General features: G+C 36.6%; 1 protein-coding gene across 1 annotated transcript; it reads right to left on the bottom strand.

The window, feature by feature from the left end:
- Positions 1–3,631: 3,631 nt before the first annotated feature.
- On the bottom strand, positions 3,632–10,755 carry LOC140850916 (uncharacterized). The gene is made up of 3 exons (XM_073248331.1): positions 10,456–10,755; positions 3,922–3,978; positions 3,632–3,720 (listed from the first exon to the last, which is right to left on the bottom strand). The coding sequence occupies exons 1-3, from the start codon at positions 10,565–10,567 to the stop codon at positions 3,632–3,634; spliced, it is 258 nt and encodes an 85-aa protein (XP_073104432.1). The 5' UTR covers positions 10,568–10,755.
- Between the last annotated feature and the right edge of the window lie 1,701 nt (positions 10,756–12,456).

The following is a 12,456-nucleotide window of genomic DNA, read 5'->3' as shown; positions in this document are numbered from 1 at the left end:
GTTGAGTTGTTCTGATCATCATTACTACTTGTGCATGAACTATATTGTTATCAAATTATGTTAAATTTACTAACAGGTTGAAAACCTTACAGACTTATAGGGCCAACCCCCACTTGTGTGAGTATGTCGTGCTTGCCATGCCCTTTTAAGATTTTGGGGTCAAGGGTGTGACAATTGAAGTCATATCAAAGTATAAGTTTAATCTTTAGGATTTAATCTAGATATAAGGATATGATAGGATGAATATAGATGAGGTAGTTATTAGATGCTTGGATATGCTCATGTATTATCTATTATATCATTAAGTGGTTACATATGCTTAAATTTTAGTTAATTTGAAATTTTATAACGAAATTCGGTTATTAAGTGTAGGTAAAATGGCACTCCAACGCGTTAAGAAGGTTACCAATATTACTAATGACTCTTGTACTGGAAAACCTTCAAATCAATAGGCTGATGACACTAGTCAGCAGAAGGATGCCAGAACCTCCAAATACCCAGACTGAGCAACAGCAGCAGCCTGGGATGCTCCAATTTATGGATACTTGGAATGTTGCAACAACAATAGCCACAGTTCTAACAACAACTACTTGAGCAAAAGAAGTGGTTTCAACAACACAATTGCAACAACAACAATTTCCACAATGGTTGTAGCAGCAACTATTGCAACATAGCAGCTACTGCAGCAAAAGGAACAACCATTGAGAATTGAGCCCAGTCACTGCAACACAAAAGTATCTCAGAATTTAAGAAAGCGGTCCCACTGGCTTTCAAGGAACCACTGAACTCCTAGAGGTTGAAAACTGGTTGGATGAAATAGAGAAGGCATTTGCAATTGTTAAAGCTGGAAGAGGTGTTGTAAAGCTTTTTATGAAGAATACTTTCCTTCAAGGATAAAACAAAACAAGGAACTACTTCCAGGTATCTACTAACTACTTTCCAAACTTGAGGCAAAAAGGTATGATAGTGACCTAATATGAGGCCAAGTTCGGTGAACTTGCTAAATTTGCCTCTAAGTTGGTGTAAGATGAAGAGAGCTGAGCACATAAGGTTCAAATAGGTCTAAGATAAAAATTAGGAAGTACGTAAAATCATTCGAATTAAGTACCTATAAAGAAATAGTAAAAAGGCACTAATAATAGAAAGAGAACTTAATCAAGAATAGAAAGAAAAGAAAATCCAGAGGGAGAGGCACAAGGTGGACAAAGTTCGAATTGGCAATTAAAGAAGCTAAGGCACCTAGCATAACATGGCCAGAGAGCAGCAAACGAGTTACATCAATATGGGATGGGTCACATAAATAAGGATTGCCCTTGGAACACTAGTGCTTGTCTCAGATGTGGACAAGCAAGTCACAAAATAGCAGCATATTAGATGACAACAGTGTCAGACTGCCTCGACACCTCAAACAATCTCAGCCAGCCCAAGCATCAACAAGTAGAACCCCTCTACTAGATATAACAGACGGAAGAAACAAAGACCTAGGACTCAGGGCCAACTCTATGCTCTCACATGATAAGATGGCCTGGCCCTAATATTATGGTGGCATGTAGGTTTCTAGTACTCAATACTCATACATATGCTCCGTTTGATCCTGGCTCAAGCACTACTTTGGTTGAAAAACATAACATACTATGTGTACCTTTAGAAATTGAGCTATATGTTGAAACCCCGATTGGGGAATGTACTGGCTACTGATTATGTTTTCAAGTCTCGTGTTATTTGAATCAGAGAAAGACAGTTGTTGGTAGATCTAATAGCATTTGAAATGAGAGATTTTGATACTAAACTGGAAATGTATTGGCTTGCTTCCTATCATGTGTCATTTAATTGTTACGAGAAGACTCTGAATTTCTAGATTCCATATCAATCAGAGTTCAGTTTGGCAGAAAGCACAAGAATTAATTACCCACCACTATCAACCTAGCGGGCATGGTATGCTGTACCACCCCGAACCATCTGGTTCGAGGCATATCGAGCTGTACCAAGGGCAGAGCAGAATGGTTCTGCACCTCAGCTCAAGAAACTGGCGAGCAGAAAGCGAGAAGGAAAAAGAGGAAGAGGGAGGGAGGGAGTGGGAGGGAGAGGAGGAGGAAGGTGTAGGGAGCCCTCCGACTAACCTATTTCAAATGAAACAAGAGTCAGAGGCCGTTTTTCCTGAAGCATTAACTGAAGTCAGTAAAGTGTGTCAACTTAACGATTCAAAAAATAAAATAGAGCCCCTTTTCTTATTTTTAAATCTTTAAGTGAAGTCAGCATGCCCTGCCAACTTCACGCAACCCTAGAAAAAAAGCGCCTCTGGCCCCTGTTTCATTCAAAACATGGGACCCAGAGGGCTCACTCCGCCTCTTCCCCCTCCCTCTCTATCTCTTTTCACCTCTTTCCTTCTCCCTCTCCCCATGCCTCGCCGGAACTGCAAGACTCTGCTGTATCGGTACCAGCGCGGCACAATACCGTACCAAACGATGCCATCAGGCAACTAGTGTCCTAGTATCAACATACGCTACCTTGCTTGCAGGCTAAGCAAATGTTAAAGAAGGTTTGTAGAGATTATCTGGCTACTCTAAGGGATACTCAACAGAAGAAAAACTAGGAGACATCCCTATTGTGGGGAAGTTTCCCGATGTTTTGCTAGAGGACTTGCCAAGGGATAGGGAGATTGAATTCTCCATTAATCTAGTACCAGGTACAGGGCTAATTTCTGAAGCTCTATGTAGAATGGATCCCACTGAGTTGAAGGACATAAAAGCAACTCCAAGAGTTACTAGATAAGAGCTTCATTGGACCCAATGTATCACCTTAAAGAGCTCCAGTCCTATTTGCAAAGAAGAAGGAAAATATGTTATTTATGTAAAGCATAATGTAAGAAACTATGACTAAAATAACACTATTTTTTGTGGCTGCAAGAAACCTTAGATTCCTGTGATAAAAATTAACTTGAATGCAAAGAGAAAAAGTATTGGAGAACTACTAAATTTGCATGCCTTGCAATAAAAGGAAAACTTCTCAACCTACAAAGTTCTATGGGCTTGAACTTTTAAAAAAAAAACAAAGCAAAAGATAAATGTGACAAAAAAGATAAGATTGAAGTGTCATGGTGTAAGATATAAATGTGGTTTCCTTAAGAGATGAGTTCCATTCACAAGTGATAATGACATGTCATCATGAAGAGGTAGGGAGTGCTTTGCGAAATACAACAAAGAAATTGTTGACGTTTGCCGTTCGAGCCATATTGTCTTAAATGTGAAAATTTTTGAGTTAATTTCTTTGTCCATAAGGTTGACAAAAATTGTATCAAAGTGGGAAGAGATAGTATGAAAAAATAATGGGCATGAAATCTTAGAGTCTGGTATTTCTAAACTTCTAATATTTTAAAAGATTATAAAAAATTTGGCCTCAACATTTAGAATAGATGGACACCCACAAGGATGCAATTCTTCAAGGATTGTATGACTAGTAATATCCTCAGTTTAGACAAATGTAAATGTTATATCTTATTATTAAAAATAAAGGAAACTGAAGTTATTCAAATTAACATAATATAATGAGCCAAAAATTAATAAAAAAGAAAAATATTGCAACTAAAGAAACCACCATTTGTCAAGATTAAAAAAAAAATAATTTCAAAATTTTATATTATAAATGAGGGAATTAAATGCATTCTTGCCTCCGGAGTTGGAGCTTTCTTTCTTTGGCCATTCAACCAGCATATCCACTCAACTGCAACCATCAAAGATATTAGAGTTAAGTTCACTAAGTGCCAAGCAATAGTGTAATAATTTCATATTGAAGTACATTGAACTTTTTTTATAAACATACGTCTTATGCACTGTTTGACTTCACGCAATAACTCATCCCAACACCTAACCTCGTGTTTAAAGAAGCATAAGAATATGATCAGAGAATTATTCCAAAACTAACCTGGAATGGAAGTGGGGTCCTCTTCACCTTTGAAAACCACCCATCTTTTCTCCTTCACTGGCATTATTATGGAGAAAAATAGAATTAAGTTTCCAACAGTAATGATGAAAACAAAGGGGAATTGTGTGAGTAAATTCATGCTGAGACTACTACTAATTCACATACATTAATAATATATATCATAATTAAATTACATGTTGACCACCTCATGTAGAATTTGCACTATGCACTAGCTGCATTTCATTACAGCCAAGGGCATGGCATAAGATCAACCAATGGCTTCATATTGAAATACATTTCAGAATTCTAGCTTAGTTAACTTCTTTAAACCACAAAGTAATACCAAAAGCTAAAAGCAATATATGACAATGGAACCTCATCTAATTAAACTCAAGTTTTACTTGTGACTCTAAACAAAAACACTAGTCTTATCAAAAGTCATAATCAAGGTTACATTGTCTCGATATTGGACCCTACTGGTACAATTACATTACAGTATCGGTACGTGCTACAGAACGAGACGGTGAGACATACCAAGTGTCAGTATGGTATGCGACTATGTACCAAGTCACTATCAGTATGGTATGATATGCTCAGTACAATATAGTACCGATTGGTATAGGAAACCTTGGTCACAGTCAAGGGCTCTGAGTCTTGGCGGGACATCCCACGGGACACTGGTATGGGGTCCCATCCCAAGTATCGAGACAGGATCGTCCCGTCATTCCAGCATTCCGATCGGCACAACTTAGGACCGGACAAGACGGTGGCGCATCCCATTCCATTAGAAAATCAGGACAAACCCCATCCCACAAAATTTAAAACCTTTGTGACAATGGAATTTCATCTAATTAAACTCCAGCTTTAAGTGTGACCCTAAATAAAAACACCGGTTTAAATCCAAATCATCTATAAACTTCAAGTGTATTCTCTTAATACTTGAAGTTCATAAATGTAATGTTAATTGAGTAATCCTAGTGATGGAGATCCAAAATCATGTCAAATGCATTTAAGGCTGCAACTTATGGGTTTTTCTTAGAACTAATCTATATATGTTCTTAGTTTTATTGATGAAAAGGGCAATTTAAAATCAGTGGCTGAGATTAAAAGATTTCTTATTTTATATAATAGCTTGATGAGCAAGTTGCTGTAGCAGTACTGCTCATGATCCTGTTCAAGCTACAATACCTGTGAATGGTAACCAGAAGTTCTGAGGGTATTTTAAGGAGTTAAAAGTCCTATTAAGGTTTCTTTTGTCATAAATTGGGGTCTTGATATTTTATGTAACAGAGTTGGATAATTGTTTAATGAAGAAAAGGTGACTTTCAGTTTTTTCTCGTGCTCCAAGAGTGACTCTAGTATCATCCTTCCTCTTCCCTTTAGCCCTCTTTTCCTTCTCCTCTTTTCTTTTTTTATTCTACACATAATCAATGTTTTTTCTAGTTGTTCTTCATCAAAAACACCTCCTTTATTGCCATAGATCTGTCATATCACGTGCATCTCAGATTATTTCTCATGGGAAATTCCAGCAAGCATATGATTTCAACAGTTCTGTTGTACAAAGTACAAACACTTAAAAATGCTATCAAGGCCTAAATCCCAAGCCCTAGGATAGATTACAGTCAACCATTGTTTATTTTATTTGAGAACATAGTTTTCTAGTTCAGTTTTATTGAAAATGCAGGTCTTAATCTGAAACTCCTGCAACATATAGATTTAGTCTTCTTCCTAAACACTAGTAGGTCCTCTTCCATAGACTGTCCTACATCGCTAGGTAATAATATGGCAGAACAAAACAATGCTCAACTCAAAATGGTGTTCTAGAAGGACACAATCATTAAGTTTAACCTCCTACTACAATGCTAAAGGGTGTTTGACAGACCAGTTAGGAAAAATGTTAATTGAAAACACCCATTTAAAACCCATTCTATCATAAACATGTTTTCAGGGATGGCTTAGAAACAATTTCACACTCATTTCATTTATCATAGTTTATCATTGAACTTGATATATAGGTTACACTAACAATGGGGAGCCATCTTTTGCTTAAAATTATCCGAAAACATAAAAATCTACCTTGCTAGGTTCCCTCCCCAGTTTTGGCTACTGACTCTATGCTCATGTGACTACCAACAATAGGAACATCAAAACCAGAAAATTAAGTGTATGCAACTCCCTAGAATGTCTTCTACGCTTCCTCCTACTACAGTCCACTATCTCATCTCCTTTTTTGTGATTGTGGTCCCCAATGGAGATACTTTCCAGCAAAATCCGAAATCCTCAAGAAGATAAGGGATATGAACAGAAACTAACGAACTGATGAAACTAAAAGGAGCAACGATAGGCAATTTTAACAAAAGAGTTCTCCAATGGTTCACCTTTTTTTGTGATTCTGCTGTCCTCGGTGGTGATAGTTTCAAGAAAAGACCTAAAATCCTCAAGAAGATACCGGTATGAACAGAAACTAACAAACTTTGAAACTAAAGCCATGACAGGTAATCTTAACATGAGTTATTCAATTTTTCACATACCCCTGAATCATCCGGTTCAAGGCATACCAAACTGAACCAAGGCAGAACCGTGCCCAGTTCCCCGCCATAAAATAGTAAAGGGCACCAAACCGTTGTGAACCTCTCCAAACCAAGCGATTCACACAGGTTCGAGGTGGATTTGGCTTCTTCTCCCTTTAATCATTTAAGAGAGAGTGTCTGAGAAGCTCCTGAGCCTTCTCACGCCTCTTCTCTTCATTCTTCCCTCAAAAATCCAACAAAAATCTAAAAAATAAAAAATGATTTCAACAATCAAAGGCAAGATCCAACCTTGTTTTAAGGTTTTCTCCCTCTCCTCCTCTCTATTTCTTTCTTGTTTTTTCCTTTTTTAGGCTGGTAATTGGCAAGAAAACTGAAAAATAAGGGAATGTCATGCAAAAATTTTTGATTTTGACATTATTTCATGGTATATTGTAGATCTATGAATGATCCTTGTAATGACACTAAAATCTTTAATATCATTAAATCTGTAATTTTTAAATTAAAAAATATATTTTTGATTAAAATTTTAAAAAAATAATTGTAAAATCAAAAGCTTGTTTAGGGAGATGCAAGCTACTCTCGGCCTAAATTTGGTTAAATTTGGTTTCAATTTATTCAAATTTGGATGTGATCGTAAGCATAGTGGCTTAGGCCCAAATTTGAATAAAATTGAGAAATAAATAGCCTTCCATGCATACCCATGGACTTAGTAAAACATATGGAGCATCCACGATAGGGTGCTACACAAATATAAGATCTTGACTGAGCAGCAGCAACATATTTTCTAAACCCCATGTGCTGCATATTTTATCGATCTCATGTTGATAGAGATTAGGAAGACTGGTGGGATGCAGTAGATAGTGGAGATAGACCAGTCCATCATCAGGTTTATTTATTGCGGCATATAAGGCCTATCACTTATGACAAAGGACATAGGAGAGGAGATCTTCAGACTAACTATCACATAGTTTGCTATTAACTAAATTGCATTTAGTAGCCTTCTTGAATGGAAAGCAAGTAATATCGGATGTTTATCACTGTCAAGCGGCAAGAGAGCAAATATACGAGGGTCGGCACTAAGGGGAGCTATGTAGAGAGCTTGGTGATGATGCAAACATTCTTGCAGCAAATCGAGGAGATAGTAAAGGCTATTAAGCCATTATATCGAGTGCATTGGGCCATGGTTAGTGAAGGATTCCCCAAATGAGCTTCATGTATCATATAATAGAGAGTACAAAGACTCATATTAGGGAGATAGATCCGAAGCATGCCCAACAGTACATTGATGTCATGGAACAGAGGTGGGGCTATAACATGAGTAGGAAGTTGCATCTAGCAGATAAGCAAGAACATTGTAATTTTGAAATACTTATTCATCAACTACTCCTATACTTATTTTACTAAAAAATTGCCAACTCTATTGGTAGCTTGCTACTTGAACTCAAGGTTCCAACTTCCAAGACACTGTACCTAGAATGGATATGAATAAGGAACTTCTGACTGCCATACGTCATGTGATCTATAAGATAGAGCCTAATTCAAAAGTCGTGGCCTTGTGTCTACTCAGTTAACTTAAGTGGCGTGCATAAGTTAACTCATATTTTCAATTATTAACATAGTATAGTATGTTTCTATTCTACAGATGAAAATGTCTAGAAAGAGCACTAACAGCTTTGGAGTCTTAACAACCATCATAAATAAGCAATCTATAAATCAAGGTATATTATATATCAACTGTAACTATTATCTGACATTTTATTATTATTGATATGATACTCTCTTCTATGTAATTTTCTTCAATGCTTTTGCAACCGAATGGTGGATTTATTTTGGTCTGTTAGTGAAAAATCTTAAGTCGCAAGCCATCCAGATCCTTCCTCAAATGGTCTCCTCAAGTGGCTATAAGCACAATTAGTCCATCTTTGCCCTCATCTACAATAAATAGAGGAACCATCTGGCACAGAAACACCTCAATAGCCTTATATATATCCACTACGATCTAAGGTTGAGGATAAGTGCATTTAGAAGAAACTAGAGCTGAAATATGCAGATCCGCTCCACACCACAATGTTCTTCTCCTCTAGTACTCCCATACTGGGCCTCTAATAACAATATTTCCCCCTGGAGTGGTAGCTGCATCATCATGAATTGTTTATTTACAACTCATGCCCACACATTCATCATCCTTTTAAGCCTTCCTTTCGTTCCTTTTAATAATCTTGCAAACTGAGAAGGTATCTAAAAATTTATGAAATTGTTGGTTGAGAAATATCATCATTTATATTACAAAATTACTTTAAAGTAACTTTACTCCAAGCCATCATCAAATTAGAGCCATTAACAATATCGCATAGAATACTCAATATTTTACCAAAATGCTTCTAGCCCCATGCATAAAACTTTGCAGAATGTTATTCTAAGTTGGTTGGCTGGTTCATCTTCTATTTATTGTCTTTCAGTGTCAATGTGTCTAAAAAAGTCAAATCCACATAATTTTTATCCATATAATTTTTATCACAATACCATCAGCACATGTTTACAAAATACATTCATAAAGAAGAAACTAAATCAAAGACATTTGTTACCTTCTATCTCATTCAGGTCCCACATTGTCCAAATTTTCTTGAGTTCCCATCAAGCAAACTTATAAATTAACTTCAATCCATTTCCGTTCAAATGAACACAGCACACAGCACCTCTTTTGTTCTTCTTCTACTTTTTTTATCATCATATTTGAAATTTTGGTATTTGACATGCCATATTTTCGCATGTGTATATTTTAAATTTTAAATATTTCATTTTGTATTTGCGCTCTTGAATTGATAATTTATTGTCGAACATTAGAATCATGTATTCATTGTTATCTATATGTATATTTATATTTTTGAATCTCGCATCATCAAGCTGCATGCCTTTCAAGACAGCGTTGCATTCCATAGTATAGAATAAGATTGTAGACTATGAACAATGACCCAAGCTCTGTTGAGTACTTCAAGGCATACCCTCAAAGTCAACCACACCATCGAGAGGTAGATGCTAGTGACACAAGTAGAAGAAAATAGATTCAATGGAAATGACATGCAGATAAGTTACCCACAAAACAGAAATCAGTGGACAAAACATGCAGATAAGTTAGCCAAACTGTATCTGAGACACCTGCACAATTCTTAAAAATGGCATCCATTACATACAAAAAGTGATCACATTTTGAATGTTTCAAGGCTTGATACCCGTTAGCAACACTTCACACACAACTTCAAGTACTAAGATGATACAAATATATACATCCATCATTTTTCAAGCCTTCCAAACACTACCATCAACCCTGACAGCATTGCAAGAAACATAAACAAAGAGAAAAAAATCCAAATTTTACCCAATGCTCTTGACAAAGATTCATGGTCCACAATTTCAAACGCCACCATTGTGGCAGAAACCATCAAAATTTACATAAGCAATATAGCAACCAAGATCATCCAACATTTTCCCATAAGACTCAAAAAATAGAACCAAATAAAGATATCCAGATTATAAAACAAATCACTAAATAATCAAAAACTGCACCTTTAGAGCTCGTCAATTCAAATTATGAGCAAGCCATGTACCATTAATACAAATAGGTGGCGAGCTAAAGAATCCAAGAAGAATCAGTGACGACAGGACAGCAACATTATTTCAAGCCTTCCAAATTTTATTCAATGCTCTCGATTAATAGAATCAACTATAAAAGCCAGATAAAGACTCACGATCAACAATTTCAAATACCACCATTGTGTCCGAAACCATCAAAATTTACATGCCAACAATAATTGAGCGAACAAAATCATCCAACTTTTCTTCCCAAAAGATTCAAGAAATAAAATCAAATATCACATCCAGGTTTTGTGGGGGAAAATCACTAAACATACAAAAAATCTCGTCTTTCGACACAGTTATACAAATGGTGGCCAACTAAAGAATCCACAAAACATGAGAGGAGAGGACAGAGAGAGAAGACGCTTACTGGCTCCATCGATCTCCTCCTTCCGAGTGAAGTAGCGGTTCCCAGCCTTGTCAACGCCCACCATTGTACGGGAGCTGAAGAAACCCCGTAACTTGGAGAGTATCTTCGACATCTCCCTCCCTTTAATCGATCAAACACCTATGCTTCATCGCTGTTTATGTTTCGAGAAAGTAGCGAGTTAGCTGGAAGGAAGATGAAATCCAAACTGCCAAATAAACCCTTCCTTCACCGGACTCCAATTGAGTGCAGGGACGCGCACAAACAGGGTGTGCGCACAGATAGGATGGTGCGCAAGCCCGACACTTGGACTATTCGTACTTATGTCGTTTGGTTTTTAAGAAAAATCAACGAAAACAAAGGAACGGTGCAAAAATTAAAAGACAAGGCCTTTTACCGCGTAGATTGATCAATTTGTTTTTTTTTTTTTTTAATTTCTCTTTTATTTTTTTTTTTTTGAAGATCTATGAAAAATAAAGCACCTGAGAGAGAAAGATCAAAGGGAACACCGACGCTGGTGATGATGGAGATGAAGGCGATGGCGAAGACCGATGGTCGCAGCAAGGAGAACAGGAAGGAGGTCGGCGTCTCTCTTTTTCGAAGATTTGTGGGAAGGAAAGCGCACCTGAAGGAGATTGGAGGGGGAAGACCGACACCGATGATGATGAGGAGGAAGGTGACGGTGGAGACCGGCGGCAGGTGACGACAAGGAGGAGGTGGGCATCCGTGAAAACTCGGAAAAGCGTAGAAAGTCCAGAGGTGGTCACTAGCGTGCTAGTAGAGATCTGAATCTTTAGATGACCCAAGAGATCGTCCAGATGATCCCAGATCATTGATGAGCCAGATCATAATCTATGATAATTTGATCATTGACGATCCAAGATCACTATATTTGATAGATTCAGATATTCATAAATAATCTATTTAATATTTTATAAAAATTTAAAATTATTAATTATATAATATCAAAACTATCAATAATATATTCTATAAAAATATATTTATTAATTATATATAATATATTACTGGCTTATAATCTCATGCAATTTTTTCAAAAAAATATTTTATTTTATTGATTTATTAATATCTATTCTATATATATTTTAAAAATAATTAAAATAATGAAAAAATATATTTTATGTATAGTGTAGATCATAAGTTATTTTATTTTTTTATAAATTTGAGATTTTTCATGGGCCTCTTACGGTCTAGCTCCTCCTAAAATCCTTGTCCTCTTCCCATATTAACATTCATTTTTCTCTACTTTATTCTTTGCCTGCGGAGCTCGCTCTCTTTTCTCCATTTTTGCTACCATCATGGAGTTCAATAGGCTCTCAAAAAGCTAGAACCTCATCGGGATTGAGCATATCAGTGTCCACTCACATATCCATGATTTGGACCTCGACTCCGCTCTGGAGGCTTGCATCATCTCAATATATCAACGCCCACTTATATATCTACGGTCTGAACATCAACTCCGCTCTAGAGGCCTGCATCATCTCCAAAAATATGGGATAGCCCCATATTGTTATCATGAGAATAGAGCCCCATAAATTGAAAATTTTGTTGCCAAGGAAGAATCCTTCGATCAAAAATCTCCGACCCCGTAAAATATCATGCTTCTATCAAGATTGTGCTCTCAAACATAACTTACACAAAATCTCGTATATTTGAGAAAAAACCCAATCATTAGTGAAGCTATTACTCTTCGATTCTCCAAAACCAACCAACTGGATAGAATCTTCATTAATTCTTTTCCAAGAAAAGGTAAACTGTTAGCGCAGGCGTGGCTTTTCGATTTTCTGATACCAAGTGAGAATCAAAAAAGGGAAAACAAAAAGCCATTAGCTCCATTGAGGTTTTCTTGAAAAAAAAAGCAGCCATTAGGAATCGAAGAGCTTCCTCCAATTCATGATCTAATTAGGACTGTCTTCTCTCCGAGTCTTGATCAAATTGGGACAGTCCAAGAAACTATAAACAAAATTTTGTTTCACGCCTTCACCC

This window comes from Elaeis guineensis, chromosome 14 (genome assembly GCF_000442705.2).
Source record: "Elaeis guineensis isolate ETL-2024a chromosome 14, EG11, whole genome shotgun sequence".
In the NCBI taxonomy this organism is placed as follows: domain Eukaryota; kingdom Viridiplantae; phylum Streptophyta; class Magnoliopsida; order Arecales; family Arecaceae; genus Elaeis; species Elaeis guineensis.
Note: the sequence above shows the minus strand (reverse complement) of the source record. Positions and strands in the feature narration are given on the sequence as shown.

Bases quoted from the DNA above. Each gene is read 5' to 3' on its own strand.
- LOC140850916 (XM_073248331.1), bottom strand. From the start codon at position 10,567: ATGTCGAAGATACTCTCCAAGTTACGGGGTTTCTTCAGCTCCCGTACA. The intron at 3,979-10,455 runs GTAAGCGTCTTC...TAATAATGCCAG, and splicing joins GGAGGAGATCGATGGAGCCA to TGAAGGAGAAAAGATGGGTG. The intron at 3,721-3,921 runs GTTAGTTTTGGA...TGATGGTTGCAG, and splicing joins GGACCCCACTTCCATTCCAG to TTGAGTGGATATGCTGGTTG.